Source organism: Megalobrama amblycephala, linkage group LG1 (genome assembly GCF_018812025.1).
Source record: "Megalobrama amblycephala isolate DHTTF-2021 linkage group LG1, ASM1881202v1, whole genome shotgun sequence".
Taxonomy (NCBI): domain Eukaryota; kingdom Metazoa; phylum Chordata; class Actinopteri; order Cypriniformes; family Xenocyprididae; genus Megalobrama; species Megalobrama amblycephala.
Window position 1 is genome coordinate 7,233,680 of NC_063044.1, and position 20,497 is coordinate 7,254,176.

Genomic DNA, 20,497 nt, shown 5'->3' on the forward strand with positions numbered 1-20,497 from the left:
TAGTACTGATAGGGGGCAGGGTTTCTCACTCAATACTGACAGATTTCAGGTGATATCCTGGCTTTCTATGCCATTTTGTACCTTGTTATCTTCATGGGTTCAATACTTATTCCCTGTGTCATTTCACTTTATTTATTATGACTCAACTTGTATACTTACATGTTCTGATTTCTCTGTATGAATTCAATATTTGGCTTGATGGCTACATCTGGTGGAAATTTTGTGTCAATAGCCCACTTAGAAATCCCCTTACTGATAAAAATGCTGATGTGTCAAATACTTATTTTCCCCGCTGTATATATTTGATTGTGTTTATTGATATCCCATACTTTACTTTGCTGTAGCCTACAGACAAAGTTAATACACTAAAAAAGTCCAGTTATGGATAACAAGAACAAACAAATAAGAGCGGGAGTTAAATCCGGACTTTATTTTGTATTTGATCTGCGCAACACGAGCATTGACTAGAGTGGCCATGTATCAGCTTCAGTAGCCGCGTCGCAGCCGTAACACGTCACACACGCGTGCAGCGTAAACAAGGCTTAGGCCGTGTGTCCACCAAAGCGTTTTTAGCCAGCTGAAAATGCTAGGCGCTCTGCTTAAAATGCCTATCTGTGAGCACTTGAGAGCGCTTCTGCAGTGCAGCGTTTTTTTCCGTTGAGACCTTTTGTTGCTATGATACGGAATATCCGCGGCACTGTTACTTATAACTGATTTTGCAGGTAATTTGTTTCAGACTAAAAATTTTGACAATGTGGAATTACTTGCTATGTATGTTCGGAGACCAGCAATATTAAATTCTCATCCATTTTGTTCTGTTCTCTGCTTGTTGATGTTGTTGTACAGCAAGACAGTTGGTCGGTGTTGTATTTGTCCCGCCCCTCCTCCACTCTGATTGGACGTCTGGCTAAAAAGTGACAGTGATGAGCGCAGCATTTTACTCAAAGTTGAACATTCTTCAACTCGAGGCGACCAGTAAAAAACGCCGAGCTCTCAGCGCTTGAGCGTGAAAAAGACGCTCAGCGCCTCGTTACGCTCCTGCCGTTTAAAAACCGCGGCACTGGAAAAAACGCTTTGGTGGACACACAGCCTTAAGGCTTTTCTCCAGTGTGAGTTCTCATGTGGTCTTTAAGGTGTCCTTTTCTACTGAAACTCTTTCCACACTGTTGACAGGTGAATGGGTTCTCTCCAGTGTGAGTTCTCATGTGGTATATAAGGTTTCCTTTATGACTGAAACTCTTTCCACATTGTTGGCAGGTGAAGGGTTTCTCTCCAGTGTGAACACGCATGTGGGATATAAGGTTTCCTTTAAGACTGAAACTCTTTCCACATTGTTGGCAGGTGAAGGGTTTCTCTCCAGTGTGAACACTCATGTGGGATATAAGGTTTCCTTTTTGACTGAAACTCTTTCCACAATGTTGACAAGTGAAGGGTTTCTCTCCAGTGTGAACACTCATGTGGGCTGTAAGTTTTCCTTTCTCAATGAAACTCTGTCCACACTCTTGGCAGGTGTATGGCTTTTCTCCAGTGTGAATTCTCATGTGGGTTTCAAGTTTATCTTTTCGACTGAAACTCTTTCCACACTGTTGGCAGGTGTAAGGCTTTTCTCCAGTGTGAATTCTCACGTGGTCTGTAAGGTTTCCTTTTTGTGTATAACTCTTTCCACACTGTTGGCAGGTGAAAGGCTTTTCTCCAGTATGAATTCGCATGTGGACTTTAAGCATGTGTTTACGTATGAAACTCTTTCCACACTGTTGGCAAGTGAAGAGACTCTCTCTAGTGTGAACTCTCAAGTGGACTTGAAGGTTTCTATGTTGATTAAAACTCTTTCCACACTGTTGGCATGTGAAATAAATTTTAGTTTCTGTCTTTTGAGCTCCTTTTTGTGAGGAACACTGTTTTGATCTTTCTTCAGTCATGAAATTATGTTTTTTCTCTTCTTTTTCATTAAGTTCATGACTCGCTTCTTTCAGTGCCATTAGGTCTAGGACAAAAATAGACATAAAACAATTTAGACATTTAAAGCATCAAAACCAACAACATGTATGATCTATACCAGGGGTTTCAATCTTTAATTGGCTGAGGGCCGTTGCTGTGATTGACACCTGCCATTTTAGGAGGGCCATTTTAACATTCAAGCACAAGGAAGCGCAAAATTTCTGAAAAACTACTTTCCTTTGCATTATTTCTCATTTACTTCAAATTTCATTACTAAAATATTTTTGCCATACTTAAAAAATGTAAACAGCACTATCATTGTTACATACAGTATTAGGTTTTAACAGTTGCAAATATTTTCCCTTACTTTATTTTAGCTTAATTAACATCAAAATCTTGCACTGAACAATACTGTACTTAACAAATGTAATCCCGGAATACATTTGTACACTATTGCATTTCTTGCCAGACACCTGCAGCACTTCTGCTCACACAGCTGAGCCACATTTGCCCTAGATGCCGTTTGAGCATCTGTAACAGTTATTGGTAGCATCGGACAAGTTTCGGTGGTTTAAATCAACATTCGCGACTTGCGCGGGTGCTTTTACTATAATTTAGGTAATCACGCTCATAAAAGAATCGTCGCAGTCGCGAAGCACCTGCGATGTGGTGTGCTTGTTTTTCCAGGTGCAGAGCAGGATTTTATTTCTTATCTCCATATAAATATTTCTAATACTAGTAGAGCTAATGCAAGGAGTAGAAAACTATTTTTCTTTTGCTGAAACTTCCTAGTCATCATGGAGAGCGCAGCTAATGGTTGCATAGCAACGACAAACGCCACGGGAGCGAAAACGCTTTGGAAAGAAGGAGAAAGCGGAGAAAGGAGAAGGCGGCACGGCCACTTATGTGATGCAATATGTGAATGGCCCCTTAATAATAATTTAGCGGGCTGGATTATGTTTTATTTTTAAGTTGCAGGCAGTGGGGGCCGTAAGTGGCCTGCGGGCCGGCAGATTGAGACCACTGATCTATACCCTATCCTATCCTATCAGGGATGGGCAGCTTTGGTACTGGAGGACCACTCTTTTGCAGAGTTAGGGTGCTTTCACACCTGCCGCATTTAGTTCGGTTGAATCACACTAGAGTTCGTTTCCCCCTTTGGTGCGGTTCGTTTGGGCAGGTGTGAAAGCAGCAATCACACTCAGGTGCGCACCAAAAGCCAAACAAACAAGCGTACCGTGACCTGCTTGAAGAGGTGGTCTCGGTACACTTCCAAATGAACTCTGGAGCAGTGAGATGAGAAAGCAATCAGACCCAGTTAACGGTCCAACGAACCAAACAATATCATAATTCATAACGGGAAATGTGATATAAAAAGCCTAATTCTGGGAGTGAGCACATTATTTACCATAGTTGAAAACCAACGAGCGCCTCTGTTGTGTAATTTTACGTCTCCGTGCGAGAATGCTGTCCCGATGAAGCCTCGATTCCCGCTCTGCTTCATTATAAAATTCATATGGTCTCTATCGACAGAATGACAACAGGTCGCCTACAGTGCAGGGAAATCCAGAGGCAGAGAGAGAGAAAGCGCGCGTTTGAATTTGCCGCAGCATTGATATGAATGTAGTATATAATTTAACAGCGGGAAAGACGGCTACATTCATATAGTGTTTGCGTGTGTCTCGACTTTACAAATAAAGCCACAATAAGCTCATGGAGCGAACTTGTCAATCATTATTTTGATGGATGATGCAGAAAAAACTCTGACCAATAAGCGGACAGTTGTACTCGCATGTGACTTGCCTAAACGCATTTTGGTACGCTTTGAAATGTTGCCATGTGAAAGCAAACCAAACCACGAAGAAAATGCAACATTGTAACAAATTTAGTCCCTGTTTTGGAACAAAACAAACGATCCATAGGTGTGAAAACACCCTTAAGTTTCATCCTTAATCAAATACACCTGCCTGTAATTTTCAAGCATTCCTAAAGACTTGAGGCTGATTTATACTTCAGCGTTGTGTGTACGCCATAGGTACGGCGTAGGTTGTGAGTGCCACACGTAGCTTACGATGTAGCCTGACGTGCACCTCTTCGAAAATGTAACAACGCGTCAATTCTACGCGGACCGCAAGCGCTATGATTGGTCTGTTAGAACCTCTCCCTCGGGTCAAAAAACTGGTGCAGGGCAATAGGAGAAGAGTGAGTGTTTTCAACTTCCATAGGAATGATAAGACACTCTGTTTCAGGGGACACATGCAGTCAAACTGCAACAAAAGTTGTTACCTATTTGCTGCTTCTCTGCTGCCTCTATTTGTAAGCTTCTCTGACAAAGTACATGACAAGCTGCTGCTTCTTTGGCTTTGATGCTCAACATGACCGCGGACACTGCCTACTAGTGGTCTGCATCCTTGTCAACACAGACACCGACGCAGAAGTATAAATGAAAACAGATGCATAGCCTACGGTGCAGAAGCATAAATCAGCCTTTACGATTAAATAATGGGGTTGGGTTCAATTTTGCTGGTGTGTTTGATCAGGGATGGAGCTAAACTCTGCAGAATAGTGTCCCTCCAGGACCAGAGTTGCCCATCCCATCTATAGATCTTACAGGTGCTGGTCATATAATTAGAATATCATCAAAAAGTTGATTTATTTAATTAATTCCATTCAAAATGTGAAACTTGTATATTATATTCATTCATTACACACAGACTGATATATTTCAAATGTTTATTTCTTTTAATTTTGATGATTATAACTGACAACTAAGGAAAATCCCAAATTCAGTATCTCAGAAAATTAGAATATTACTGAAGACCAATACAAAGAAAGAATTTTTAGAAATCTTGGCCAACTGAGAAGTATGAACATGAAAAGTATGAGCATGTACAGCACTCAATACTTAGTTGGGGCTCCTTTTGCCTGAATTACTGCAGCAATGTGGCGTGGCATGGAGTCGATCAGTCTGTGGCACTGCTCAGGTGTTATGAGAGCCCAGGTTGCTCTGATAGTGGCCTTCAGCTCTTCTGCATTGTTGGGTCTGGCATATTGCATCTTCTTCTTCACAATACCCCATATATTTTCTATGGGGTTAAGGTCAGGCGAGTTTGCTGGCCAATTAAAAACAGGGATACCATGGTCCTTAAACCAGGTACTGGTAGCTTTGGCACTGTGTGCAGATGCCAAGTCCTGTTGGAAAATGAAATCTGCATCTCCATAAAGTTGGTCAGCAGCAGGAACCATGAAGTGCTCTAAAACGTCCTGGTATATGGGTGCGTTGACCTTGGACCTCAGAAAACACAGTGGACCAACACCAGCAGATGACATGGCACCCCAAACCATTACTGACTGTGGAAATTTTACACAAGACCTCAAGCAACGTGGACTGTGTGCCTCTCCTCTCTTCCTCCAGACTCTGGGACCCTGTTTTCCAAAGGAAATGCAAAATTTACTTTCATCAGAGAACATAACTTTGGACCACTCAGCAGCAGTACAGTCCTTTTTGTCTTTAGCCCAGGCGAGACGCTTCTGACGCTGTCTGTTGTTCAAGAGTGGCTTGACACAAGGAATGCGACATCTGAAACCCATGTCTTGCATACGTCTGTGCGTAGTGGTTCTTGAAGCACTGACTCCAGCTGCAGTCCACTCTTTGTGAATCTCCCCCACAGTTTTGAATGGGTTTTGTTTCACAATCCTCTCCAGGGTGCGGTTATCCCTATTGCTTGTACACTTTTTTCTACCACATCTTTTCCTTCCCTTCGCCTCTCTATTAATGTGCTTGGACACAGAGCTCTGACACAGCCAGCCTCTTTTGCAATGACCTTTTGTGTCTTGCCCTCCTTGTGCAAGGTGTCAATGGTTGTCTTTTGGACAACTGTCAAGTCAGCAGTCTTCCCCATGATTGTGTAGCCTACAGAACTAGACTGAGAGACCATTTAAAGGCCTTTGCAGGTGTTTTGAGTTAATTAGCTGATTAGAGTGTGGCACCAGGTGTCTTCAATATTGAACCTTTTCACAATATTCTAATTTTCTGAGATACTGAATTTGGGATTTTCCTTAGTTGTCAGTTATAATCATCAAAATTAAAAGAAATAAACATTTGAAATATATCAGTCTGTGTGTAATGAATTAATATAATATACAAGTTTCACTTTTTGAATGGAATTAGTGAAATAAATCAACTTTTTGATGATATTCTAATTATATGACCAGCACCTGTATACTCAATACACCAGTGGTTTTCAAATCTGGTCCAAAGGGACCCAGCACTGCACATTTTGTATGTATGCTTTATTTTTCAAATCTGGTTAAGATCATCAGCTTGTTAGAAGATTGTTGACATTGATGGTGGAATTTGCCAACTACAATTCCTGTTCATTACTAAGGTGAGAACCGGACCCAATATAAACCTAAATATACTCAAGAAAAGTGCTTTACTATTCAATAAGTAATAGAAGATATATCCATTGACATCCATTCAAAAAACAGAGGGGGCGAAGCGTTAGCATTAGCAGTTATGTTTTCTTGGCTAAAGGTTGCAGGCTTGCCTTCCAGTGGTTTTGGATCTACATTTCCTGCAGAGTTCTGCTGCGTTCCAGGCAGGTTTTTGAGCCCTTAAGTCACAACTTCAAACCATGACTCACAACTTTGTAGTGTTCAAGGCAAGTCACGCCAAACTGCCTGAGTGTAAACAAACCAGAATGGCGGACCATACAGGGCTTATGCTTATTTACAATTATTTCTATTGCCAAAGGTGTTTTCTCCTTGCTTATTTGAGAGAAAATGGAGGAGGAAAATGGTGCATAAGGCAAGAGAAGCTGTTATACCTTTTATTTTTATAAAATAAAATTGTATAACATTCTTATTTTACTTAACTGATATCTGTCTGCATAAGGAATCCTAAAACTTTTTTTGAGACTATTAACAATATTGTTTCTCCTGCTACATCTCTTGTTTCTGTGTTTTCTAGTGATGATTGCAATAATTTTTTGTCTCATTTTGTGGACAAGGTTATGGCTGTTAGGACAGTCATTGCACCATCAGCAAACCTTATATAACCAAACATTATATTTACGGAACAAAGACACTCAATTTTGGACTCATTTTATCCCATTTCCTTGAATGACATTATTAGTTTAGTGATGAAGCCTTCCCAGAGCCCTGTGGATATTTTATCTACATCTCTGTTAATGAAATCCATAACATTTATTGGCCCATGTTTGGTTTCAATTATAAACTTATCTCTTAGACTAGGCCAGGTTTCTAGTTGTTTAAAACATGCTGTTGTTCAGCCTCTCTTGAAAAAGAGCAATCTTGACGCTACATCATTTAACAATTATAGTCCTATTTTGAAACTTCCTTTTATCTCTAAAATCATAGAAAAACTTGTGGCAATGCAGTTAAATAATGTTCTGGAGGCCCATAATATCTGTGATAAATTTCAGTCTGGCTTCCGTAAAAACCATTCAATGGGAACGGCCCTCCTTAAGGCCTTTGCACACTGAGTACGAAATTTTCGCATGCGTTTTTTCATATTCGTAATCCTAAAAAATCGTCACGCACAGAGACCTTGCACACGGAGTCCGATGCGTAAAAATTAATGCGTTGCGAAAAAAAATCACAAAACAAAAAGTCTTCAAGCAGTGAGCACGATTTAGTTGTCTCCTCTCTTCTTAAAAAGAGAAAAAGAAAGAGGAAATATTGGGTCCATTCAATTCTGAGATTGCATAGAGAGAAAGGAGAGTTCACCTCATCAAGGAGCTGCGGGATTACCCAGAGCGTTTCAGAGTTTACTTCAGGATGTCAGTGGCTCAGTTTGATGCTTTACTACTAGCACAATCTGTCTTTATATTCTGTATCTTTGTATTCCGCACGTTGTTTGTCATTAAATGTTGCTGTTTTGTGCTGTAGAAGACGTGGATCAACTTGTCAGATGGCATTCTGGATTTTTGCGTACAGTGGCTCTGAATTGTCAAAACGTCTCTCAAAATGCGTGCCACGGATGCGAAAAACGCAGAAAATCAAACCTGATCCGAATATTTTTGATGGACGAAAGTTTCGAAGGCAGTGTGCAAACGTGAGTGACATATCTTGAGGTTGAATTTATTTTTTAACGTGCGAAAGTTTCGCATGAAAATTTCGGACTCAGTGTGCAAAGGCCTTTAGGGTTTCAAATGATATTTTGATGTCTGCTGATTCTGGTGAATGTTCTGTGCTGGTCTTGCTAGATCTTAGCACAGCGTTTGACACTGTTGACCACTGCACTCTGATTGGTAGACTGAACTCTCTGGTGGGCATCTCTGGGTCAGCTCTGGACTGGTTTTCTTCTTATCTTTCTGACAGGAGTTTTTCTATAACCATAGGTTCTTTCATGTCAAAATCTGTTTCTTTTTCCTCTGGTGTGCCACAAGGTTCTGTGCTCGGACCCATGCTTTTTAACCTGTATATGCTTCTTCTTGTCAAGATAATTTGTAGTTTCAAAATAATACCTTATTTTTATGCTGATGACATTAAATTATATATGTCTTTTAGTCCTGATAGACTAGACAAACTGTCTCTTTTGCAGAATTGTTTAGTCTCCATTAACAATTGGATGGCAGACAATTTTCTGCAACTTAATACAGATAAAACTGAGGTGTTGATTATTGCCCCAGACAACATTACCCCTAAGATTAGGCAGGTTATTTTAACTATCCCCAGAACATGTCTTAAGACAAGAGGTGACCATGCTTTCTGTGCAGTGGCTCCAAGACTCTGGAACTCTCTTCCTTTCAAGTTGAACTATTGGTTCGGTGGAGTCTTGCAAAAAAACATCTAAAGACGCATCTTTTTGGACAAGCTTTTAATTAACTACTCAATTTAACTGTTAGTACTGATGATACTGTAGAGTATATTTATTTTTGTTTATCTTGTTATTTTTATTGTAAAGCATTTTGTGACCCTCCTCGTCTGTGATAAATGCTATATAAATAAACTTTACTTACTAATTTTGCAAGATTTGTACAGGTTTCATCAAATCTAATTTAATGCTTTTTAATGCCAATTTTTTAATGCCAATATATATATATATATATATATATATATATATATATATATATATATATATATATATATATATATATATATATATATTACAAATATATATGTCACTAAATGTTGATAGATGACGACTTACAGCAATTAGAAAATTCATCATGTCGTTGTATTAGCAATCTGCCAAGTGTCAGCCCTTTATATTTGTTTGCTTCTATGTTTGCTCACATAATATATTTTAATACAGCCAATTACCCAATAAAATTGTTCATCTATTTTTTTTTTTTTTGTTGTTGTCAGACAATATGAAATGGTGACTGAAACGCGGCCCATTAAGACTACACGCAGGGCTCGATATTAAGCCTTGTCATGTAGACACACATACATAGGTCATTTGTATTTTATAGTATTTTTTTGGTGGAAATATAAATGTGTTCTGAATAGGGCTGGAGGATATATCGCATGTGATTGTCACGCGCATTTTGTCAGTAAAGCCGGTTCCCTGATTACCGCTAAATCGCCATCACCTGCTTTCAAATGGAGCGGCATTTAATAGACAGAGCCGTAGATCACTGACAGGCCACGCAATATCGCGTTCAATATCGAAGGCGATTCATCTGCGATATGAACGCGATATTGCGTGGCTTGTCAGTGAACTACAGCTCTGTCTATTAAATGCCGCTCCATTTGAGGAGGTGATGGCGATTTAGCGGTAATCAGGGAACCGGCTTTACTGACGAAATGTGCGTCACATCGCAATCACATGCGATATATCCCCCAGCCCTAGTTCTGAAGTAATATCCTTTCAGAATACTGCAGCTTTGATGTATTTAAATATGCATATTTTTGATTGATTATAACTGTATTAATGTTATAGGACTGTTTTAAATATTTTTTGAAAATACAAATATGAAATTTTTGGGGGAAAATTATACTTTTAAAAATGAAACTAAACCACCAGTAGGTGGCGGCAAATAAACGTCTTAATGAGTGGGTCATTTATTCATTCATTCAAACAATTCATTAAAATGGCTTATGTTATAACGTTACTCTGTGCGTTCACTTGGTTCACTAAAAGTTCATAAATGCAATCAATTGTTCTATCAGACCCTGGACCACAAGACCAGTCATAAGGGTCACTTTTTTGAAATTGAGATTTATACATCATCTTAAAGTTGAATAAATAAGCTTTCTAGTGATGTATGGTTTGTTAGGATATGATACAATCATTTGAAAACCTGAAATCTGAGTTTGCAAATAAATCTAAATATATACCTGAAGGCATTTTTAGAGTTGTTTTTTCTGAGTGACTAACACAAAAGTAAAGACTCATAACTCAAACTATAGCAAGGAGAGTCAAAAGGTAGGTATCGTTTGATAGAACACTTTTTACTTTTTAAATATATATATATAAATTACATTACAATGGGATATTCTCACGCTGAGAAACTCCTGATAAAATTCAAATCAAATATATTTCTTATAATTTTACATATCCTTTTTTATTTGACATGCAATAATTAATGAAAGAAATAAGAAAGGAGGAAAATTATTTGGATCTGGATCAAATTTTGTGGTGATAGCACGAAGTAAGCAAAAGTTACAGCATTTGGAAGCAAGTGAGCCTGTTTGTTTAGCACCTACAGTTAGCGCCTGTGCGCTGTTTTTGTTGTAAACTCAACTAATTTGTGCAGAGGGTGAAAATAACGCAACAGGAGCACATTGGAGGCTTGATCTGAACGTGTAAAGTCTCTGATTTTGTATGCAAAAAGAATTATTGTGTTATCTACTTGGTTTCAGTTACTATTGGCTTTTAAAAAGAGACACGCAAACAGGAGTCCTTAGCATATATTTCTTACAAAAATACATTTATATATTTATGGTAGAAAATGTACAAAATATCTTCATGAAACATGATCTTTACTTAATATCCTAATGCTTTTTGGCATAAAAGAACAATTTATCATTTTGACCCATACAGTGTATTGTTGGCTATTGCTAACTTATGACTGGTTTTGTGGTCCAGGATCACATTTAATGGAAACACTGAATTTTAAAGTGATGTACACATTACTACATGTACTCACTAGAGTAATGAGTTAATAATGCTTACTCTAGCTCTCTGTAAGTTTATACTTCTGCACATTTTAATAATGATCAAATTTGAGAATAAAACCAACCTGTTTGTTCCTCAGTATCTTCATGTTTCACTCTGAATGTTTCTTCAATCTTCATGTCTTCAGTCTCATCTTTAATAAACTCCATCTTTATGTTTTCAGTTTCCTCTTTAATAAACGCCATCTTTAAGAAGAGAATAATTAACAGAGTTAATGGCCTTAAATGACCTTGTTAGACAAAAACACAAAAAACTAACGCTGCAATTAATAAACTTCATATTTAGGCATTTATGACTGATGAAAACATGATTAGTTAGTTTGTTAGTGTTTGTTGTTCTCGTTCATGTTCACTGTTTGAGCAGCACGTGTCGTGATTCACTGAATCATTTCTCAAAGTGTTTGATTCAATTGACTCGGAGTTGAAAAGTTCAGTTTCTCCATCATGACTCTCCAGAGACTGAACTCGTGTTCATGATAAACTGATTTATGATAAATATATATAGAGAGAAATGAGACGCAGGTTTACTGTTTCTCATCAGTGGATATGAGCTTTACTCACACAAATATCCTTCATTACAGTTAGATAAAGAATCACAATATTACATTTAATAGTAAATAAACTCATTTCACATCGCTTGTTTAAAACAAAACACACAACTATAAATCATTTAACTGTTTCTATCGATTAAAACCGATTAAATTTTTAAAACAAACCTTTCTTCAGCAGAATCACAGTAGATGCAGGAGCGCGGCGCAGTCTTATGACGTCATCTTGTCACTCCAAAATAAAAGTCCCGTTCAAACGCTGTATTGTCTACAATCACAGAAGTGCACTGAAATCTGTTTTACCAGATAATCTTTTTATCAAAATTAAAACAGTGACAAATATGATACAAACAAACATGTTTAAAAGGTTCACTATAAAGTGCCTTTGAGACTGCACAATTTCCAAAATAAAAATCAAGAGATTCTCCATTTAACTTCATATGTTTTGTATTAAGGAGACATTATGCTGTTAGAAATGCATATTGGTCAAGCTCCAGCACTTTTTATAAATTAACTGCAAGCAGGCAATATACGAGCAAACCACAAATACAAATTCAATTTTAAATACATTTGCATAGTGCATAGTGATTATGAAATGTAGATTTGCAGAAAGATAATGTGTCCCTTTCTCAACAAAACATTTTAGTTAATGGTAAAAGTCTTTTGATGATCATGAAATTACTGCTAAAATATTTATTCCCCAATAAAATATGCCATTTGCACATTCTTTTCTAAATAAAATCTAACATCAAAAATATTTAGTCAAACTTTAAAACAATACTAACTGGCCCTCATTTGTTTATTAATAAATCACACACAATGTTTTATTAGCTTGTTAAAATAATTTGTTTATTTTAAGAAAAGTTGAAGTGGACAAATGCTTTAATGGGTGAACTAGAATAGAACAGGAACATCCGAGAAACTACAGGAAAAACAAGGAACCCTTAAGCAATATAACGATGTCACACTCGTGTTCAGGCAGGAAGACTAGACAGACGTATCCAGTTCAAAACAATCCATGATTAATTATTATAATAATGAATGAATGAATGAGGCATTTATATAGCGCTCTCATATGTACTACTGTACACCCAAAGCGCTTTCCAATCATATCAGGGGTCTCTCCTCATCCACCACCAGTGTGCAGCATCCACTTGGATGATGCGACAGCAGCCACAGTACAACGGCGCCAGTGCGCTCACCACACACCAGCTGTAGGTGGAGACGAGAGAGAGTGAAAGAGCCAATTCAATGGATGGGGATTATTAGGAGGACATGATTGGTATGGGCCTATGGAGGGAATTTGGCCACGACACCGGGGTTAGACCCCTACTCTTTACGAGAAGTGCCATGGGGTTTTTAATGACCACAGAGAGTCAGGACCTCGGTTTAACGTCTCATCCGAAGAACAGTGCTTGTTACAGTACAGTGTCCCCGTCACTATACTGGGGCATTAGGACCCACACAGACCACAGGGTGAGCACCCCCTGCTGGCCTTACCAACACCTCTTCCAGCAGCTACCTGGTTTTCCCAGGAGGTCTCCCATCCAGGTACTAACCAGGCTCAGCCCTGCTTAGCTTCAGTGGGCAACCGGTCTTGGGCTACAGGGTGATATGGCTGCTGGCTAAGCAGGCTGACAGGCAATGTAAACGCAATAGTGAACGGACAGGGAATGAATGTAAGGGACCAACTTGAAAGCACAAATGAGAATAATGACTGGAACACAGCTGATACATCTGAACTAATAATGATGGTAACAAAGGAGACAGAAGAGTGGAAAACAGAACAAAGGGACATGTGACATGAAAACTTGAAAGTCCATAAAACTGAATGTCCACTGAAAGTCCATGGAACTGAACTAAAGAGAACTGATCATGACAAGAGAATGATTTCAGGAATTCATTTTCTGATTACTGTAACTGATCTTCCACATACTTCCAAACAGACAGATCCATTTGAAGAGAGCGCCTGTCTTGAACTGTTTAAAATATCTGTTTATTGGCCATGTCAATTCATTTTAAAGTCATTCAAAACATTTTTTTCAACAGTATGACAGCATATAATCATAGAAACAAACAAAAACAGCAAAGAAATGCCACCATGTATCAGTGGCTGCAGAAACTATTCATTGTCACAGTTGTGGCAGATATAATGTTCTGCACCCTCAGTGCATGCCTCATGTGACCAAAGCTGGCAAAAGAGACACTGCACCCACACTTCCCTCGGCAAGGATGAGTTGAATGTTTCCCCGCACACAAGACATTCCTCACCCCTGTCCTGGGAAACCGTGTTTGCAGTGTTTTTGATAGTAAGCCTTTTCTTTAGAGCGGATGGCTTCTTCTGGATCCTCTTCTGTTGCTCCTCCTCCAGAGCTGCCCTCACTGGAGAATTTGTGAGGATCGCTGTTGACCTGCAATATTCAAAGTAAGAAAAATAGTTGTCAACATCTATATAAATTTACAGGCAGTTATTGCTCATCCTCTGTCCACATGGTAGCAGCATGTGTTAAGAAATAACTCAGGACAAAGCAAAAACCAAATGCCACTCACCTCCTTTTGCCTCTTTGTTTAGTGTCCTTTCTCGGACCAGCCTTAGGAAAGGGACGCAAAGCTTCTGGAATGAAAGCCTGTGCAGAAGTCCTGGAACTCAGGCCTAGATTAGTGTGCCTGTCCCCCTCCCCCGGGACATCAAGCAGACCTCTTCCCCCTTCTTCAGATAGGACAGCTTAATCAGTAGACACAGAAACAATAATATCAATATCATGTGAACAATTCTATTTTAGTTATTATTTAACTAGGGATAAACCAAGTTCTATTTTTTTTTTAAATCTTACCTGAACAGACAGTTGGGTGGTCAGGGATGGCAGACTCTAAATGGGCATCCCTGGCTGAACCACCACGATACTCTGGCAGCAGCGCTTCCTCAAACAGGCTCCGGCCTGGCACCAGTGAAGGAACAGGGCGGTCGGTGACTTAAGGAGAAAAGTCTTGATCCTTAAAAATATCTGGGTTAAAGGTGCCCTAGAACTTCTTTTTAAAAGATGTAATATAAGTCTAAGGTGTCCCCTGAATGTGTCTGTGAAGTTTCAGCTCAAAATACCCCATAGATTTTTTTTATTAATTTTTTTAACTGCCTATTTTGGGGCATCATTAAATATGAGCCGATTGGCTGTGGCCCCTTTAAATTCTCGTGCTCTCCGCCCACGGAGCTTGCGCTTGCCTTGAACAGCATAAACAAAGTTCACACAGCTAATATAACCCTCAAAATGGATCTTTACAAAGTGTTCATCATGCAACATGTCTAATCGCGTAAGTATAGTGTTTATTTGGATGTTTACATTTGATTCTGAATGAGTTTGATAGTGCTCCGTGGCTAAAGCTAACATTACACACTGTTGGAGAGATTTATAAAGAATGAAGTTGTGTTTATGAATTAAACAGACTGCAAGTGTTTAAAAAATGAAAATAACGACAGTCTTGTCTCCGTGAATAGAAAAATAAATGATGGTAACTTTAACCACATTTAACAGTACATTAGCAACATGCTAATTAGAAAGACAATTTACAAATATCACTAAAAATATCATGATATCATGGATCATGTCAGTTATTATTGCTCCATCTGCCATTTTTCACTGTTTTCCTTGCTTGCTTACGTAGTCTGATGATTCAGCTGTGCACAGATCCAGACGTTAATACTGGCTGCCCTTGTGTAATGCCTTTCATAATGTTGGGAACATGGGCTGGCATATGCAAATATTGGGGGCGTACACCCCGACTGTTACGTAACAGTCGGTGTTATGTTGAGATTCGCGCATAAACTCATTACATATTAAGAGAGTAAGAGAGAATGAGAATAAATAAAGGTGTGCGTTTGTGTGTTGTAAAGTCAAACGTGTGTATGTGCGTGTATGGTGGGCGTGGGGGAAAAGAAATCTGATTGGATATGACGTTACAGATGGTTAATGTTTAAAAAAAACAGGCTCAAAATGAGTAAACGCTCAATAAAACAGCTAAATTCAACTGAAATATTTGCAAAAAGACCTAAAACCATTGAGTAGGGATGGAAAAATGAAGATTGTTAAATATTTGAAGCTTTTCTCTTAACGTTTCGGGAAAGGTTTCAAATCATCAAAAGTGTCGAAAACAGTGCCATCTTGTGGCAAGTAAAATTTACAGCAGCCATAAACCTGAGATCGCAGCTCCGTTGTTTTATCCATTAAACACAAATGAAAGCCTGACGACACTAAATGTGTTTATTTCAATAATATAATTCACATCTTAAAGTTTGACAATAAATGAAATGGATCAACAAAAAGAATAATTATAATAATTACTAATAATACATAGCCTACTGAGTTGTTTGATGCAAGTAAATTGTGCTGTTGTGTGTTTATTGTAGCCTATATGACAGAACATATGATGATGTAATATAGGCTACAGGCTTATATATTTAAAATGTTTAGTAAATGGACTTGAACTTTCATATAGTAGTGGTCTGGGTTCAAACATTCTGACAGGCAAAGTGAAGCATTCACATGACTGGAAACAATGTGAGGCTTCGTTTTTCATTAATCACATGTTTCTTTGGGGGGGGGGGGGGGGGGAATCCCTGTTTTCATTAAAATTAAAATATCATTAGTTTTAACTGAGTTTTATATTACAGTAAAAGAGTAGTAAAGTCGTTTATTGGTTGGAATGAAATTGGATGTTTTTGTATGCAATGATGGCACTACATAGAGCAGATCGTGCTGTTTTGGTGGTCCAAAACTTTACTACTCTTTTACTGTAATATAAAAACCTGTTAAAACTAATGATATTTTAATGAAAATATTGTCTCATACATATGCAATTATTTCTTTCCGCATGCCAAGTCGCACTGGATGGCGTTGTTCATTGGTCAGGCATCGACCAATAAAATGCCTTCACCCCCCACCCCCATTCTGCTCTCTCACTTCTGCTTTCAAGTGCTCAAGTCAGTTTTGCTACAGGAATATCGCAAAAAGAGTAGCAAAAGTCAAAGAGCCAGGAATTGAACTTTATGGAGTCAAATTAATGCCTTAAAGTTTTGCACAAAAAATAAAGTTTTGCAAAACAAAAAAAAGAATTGAGCAATAAAAAAATGTTTTGCAAACAAAAATAAAGAATTGCAAAGGAAAAATAAAGTATTGAGCAGAAAAAAATAAGTTTTGCAAACAAAAATAATAAATTGCAAAATAAAATAACGTAGTGCAAAAATAAAAATATAATCAATTACAAAAATCAATGACAGCTGTAATCCTATTTTATCTTTGCCACATATTTTTCATGCTCAAACCTACTAAATCATTTGCAACGCTCATTTTATTCTGCGTTTCAGTCAAGCGTGCGCTCACGATACTGGTTTTTCTTTGCGCTGCACTTTTCTGTGCTGTTCTCTTTATGGCACTGGTTTGACGTGGGGGTGGAGTCAAGAAACGGGGGCACGCCCCCGCGAAACACGTCATCGGCAGGAGACGCAGATCGGAACAGAACAGATCAAGCATAGAGACAGAGCGCATTTATTATAATCTGAAAACCACGCCCACCGGGGGAAAAACAATCCAATCGTCTCCAGGCTGCCTTCTTGTCTTTTCTGACTCATTACAAAAAACAGAACAATGCCTAAAAGCTGCTGTGTGACAAGGTGTACAGCTAACAAGCTAAAAAACCCAGAAATAAGTTTTTATAAGCTGTCGACCCCAAAAAATGAATGTTTAAGGACACAAAAGTGGATACAGGCAGTGAGACAGAGCGCAACGGGTCATATTACTATAAGAAATGCATTGGAGGGGGTCGTAATCGGCGACAACATATGCTAAACAAACCAACAAAAAAAAAACATTCATTATTTTTAACCATGTCAAAGAATTATTTCACCTGTCGCCGATTACGTTCCCCTCCAATGCATTTCGCGGGGGCGTGCCCCCGTTTCTTGACTCCACCCCCATGTCAAACCAGTGCCATAAAAAGATCCGCACAGAAAAGTGCAGCGCAAAAGAAAACCGGTATCGTGAGCGCACGCTTGACTGAAACGCAGAATAAAATGAGCGTTGCAAATGATTTAGTAGGTTTGAGCATGAAAGATATGTGGCAAAGATAAAATAGGATTACAGCTGTCATTGATTTTTGTAATTGATTATATTTTTATTTTTGCACTACTTTGTTTTATTTTGCAATTTATTATTTTTGTTTGCAAAACTTTTTTTTTTTTTCTCGCTCAATACTTTATTTTTCCTTTGCAATTCTTTATTTTTGTTTGCAAAACATTTTTTTATTGCTCAATTCTTTTTTGTGTTTTGCAAAACTTTATTTTTGTGCAAAACTTTAAGGCATTAATTTGACTCCATAGAACTTGTACTGCCAGATCTGAGAGGTTGTAAGCGCCGACTTGAAGCTGTACAGCGAAACTGAAGTAAAGTGCAACAGTAAATGTCTCACACATTTGTGTCTGTCATTTTGTTTATGTGAATGCCATTTTACACATTTGTAACTATTAATCTGCAACTACAACTTCGTAACACGGGTGTTTTGATTGTTGTCTGCGTGTGCAAATCGAAACATTCAGATTTTCACATCAGGACTGTGAGTGTAAATTTCAGTTTACAAATACAAATATTAATACGACAAGTTCTCACATTCAAATCAGCAACCTCTTGTGTTTTGCTACTGATTTACTTCCATATGTGGCCACTAGGCTTGGAAAATCATAGATGGTCATAGTTTTTCCAGGGTGTGTTCTCATCCAGTGATCTGCTGCTGTATTCATGTATCACTTCAGTGGACCGAAGACACTGTAGTGGCTGGAGACGATGTGAGCAGTGGGGTGGGAAAAATAGAAGGACTATGCCGTTTGACAGACAAAAGTCAATTGCTCCCACAGAAAGGTGTGACCAGTGATTGTCCAGGAGGAGCAGCACCTTCGACTCCAGGGTCACACGGGTGTGTTTGGCAAAGTGCTGGAGAAAGGCCAGAAAGTCCGTATCCTGCATCCACCCTGAGATATTTGCAGAGCCAGCAGAGCCAATGGGACCATTTCTCACGAAGTGGTCGTGGAACATCTTCCTGGGAAAGATGAAGTATGGGGGGATGCAAGTGCCTTGAGCATTTACAGCGAGGGCAATGGTGACCAAAGTCCCCCTCTCCCCAGAGGTCACTGCACCGACCTGGCGCTTCCCCTTGGTGGCGATTATTTTATCTGGCATTTGGACCGTCGTGGTACCTGAAAATGAATTATAAACTTTGATGAGCTTTCATGAACATTTGTAGATAATTGTATACCTAGGTGTGTGTGTATTATTGGTGTTTGTACAGTGGGTACAGAAAGTATTCAGACCCCCTTAAATGTTTCACTCTTTGTTATATTGCAGCCATTTGCCAAAATCATTTAAGTTAATTTTTTCCCTCATTAATGTACACACAGCACCCCATATTGACAGAAAAACACAGAATTGTTGACATTTTTGCAGATTTATTAAAAAAGAAAAACTGAAATATCACATGGTCCTGAGTATTCAGACCCTTTGCTCAGTATTTAGTAGAAGCACCCTTTTGATCTAATACAGCCATGAGTCTTTTTGGGAAAGATGCAACAAGTTTTTCACACCTGGATTTGGGGATCCTCTGCCATTCCTCCTTGCAGATCCTCTCCAGTTCTGTCAGGTTGGATGGTAAACGTTGGTGGACAGCCATTTTTAGGTCTCTCCAGAGATGCTCAATTGGGATTAAGTCAGGGCTCTGGCTGGGCCATTCAAGAACAGTCACGGAGTTGTTGTGAAGCCACTCCTTCATTATTTTAGCTGTGTACTTAGGGTCATTGTCTTGTTGGAAGGTAAACCTTTGGGCCAATCTGCGGTCCTGAGCACTCTGGAGAAGGTTTTCCTCCAGGATATCCCTGTACTTGGCCGCATTCATCTTTCCCTCTATTGCAACCAGTCATCCTGTTCCTGCAGCTGAAAAACACCCCCACAGCATGATGCTGCCACCACCATGCTTCACTGTTGGGACTGTATTGGACAGGTGATGAGCAGTGCCTGGTTTTCTCCACACATACTGCTTAGAATTAAGGCCAAAAAGTTCTATCTTGGTCTCATCAGACCAGAGAATCTAATTTCTCACCATATTAGCAAACTCCATGCGGGCTTTCATGTGTCTTGCACTGAGGAGAGGCTTCCGTCGGGCCACTCTGCCATAAAGCCCCGACTGGTGGAGGGCTGCAGTGATGGTTGACTTTCTACAACTTTCTCCCATCTCCCAACTGCATCTCTGGAGCTCAGCCACAGTGATCTTTGGGTTCTTCTTTACCTCTCTCACCAAGGCTCTTCTCCCCCGATAGCTCAGTTTGGCCGGACGGCCAGCTCTAGGAAGGGTTTTGATCGTCCCAAATGTCTTCCATTTAAGGATTATGGAGGCCACTGTGCTCTTAGGAACCTTAAGTGCAGCAGAAATGTTTTTGTAACCTTGGCCAGATCTGTGCCTTGCCACAATTTTGTCTCTGAGCTCTTCAGGCAGTTCCTTTGACCTCATGATTCTCATTTGCTCTGACATGCACTGTGAGCTGTAAGGTCTTATATAGACAGGTGTGTGGCTTTCCTAATCAAGTCCAATCAGTATAATCAAACACAGCTGGACTCAAATGAAGGTGTAGAACCATCTCAAGGATGATCAGAAGAAATGGACAGCACCTGAGTTAAATATATGAGTGTCACAGCAAAGGGTCTGAATACTTAGGACCATGTGATATTTCAGTTTTTCTTTTTTAATAAATCTGCAAAAATGTCAACAATTCTGTGTTTTTCTGTCAATATGGGGTGCTGTGTGTACATTAATGAGGAAAAAAAATG

General features: G+C 39.0%; 1 protein-coding gene and 1 pseudogene across 1 annotated transcript; both read right to left on the minus strand.

Moving 5' to 3' along the window:
• Positions 1 to 914: 914 nt before the first annotated feature.
• LOC125243355 (gastrula zinc finger protein XlCGF8.2DB-like) lies at positions 915 to 11,526 on the minus strand. Its single transcript, XM_048152959.1, has 2 exons — positions 11,154 to 11,526; positions 915 to 1,984 (listed from the first exon to the last, which is right to left on the minus strand). The coding sequence occupies exons 1-2, from the start codon at positions 11,272 to 11,274 to the stop codon at positions 1,092 to 1,094; spliced, it is 1,014 nt and encodes a 337-aa protein (XP_048008916.1). The 5' UTR covers positions 11,275 to 11,526; the 3' UTR covers positions 915 to 1,091.
• Positions 11,527 to 13,145: 1,619 nt separating this feature from the next.
• On the minus strand, positions 13,146 to 13,262 carry LOC125250777 (annotated as a pseudogene).
• Positions 13,263 to 20,497: the final 7,235 nt, after the last annotated feature.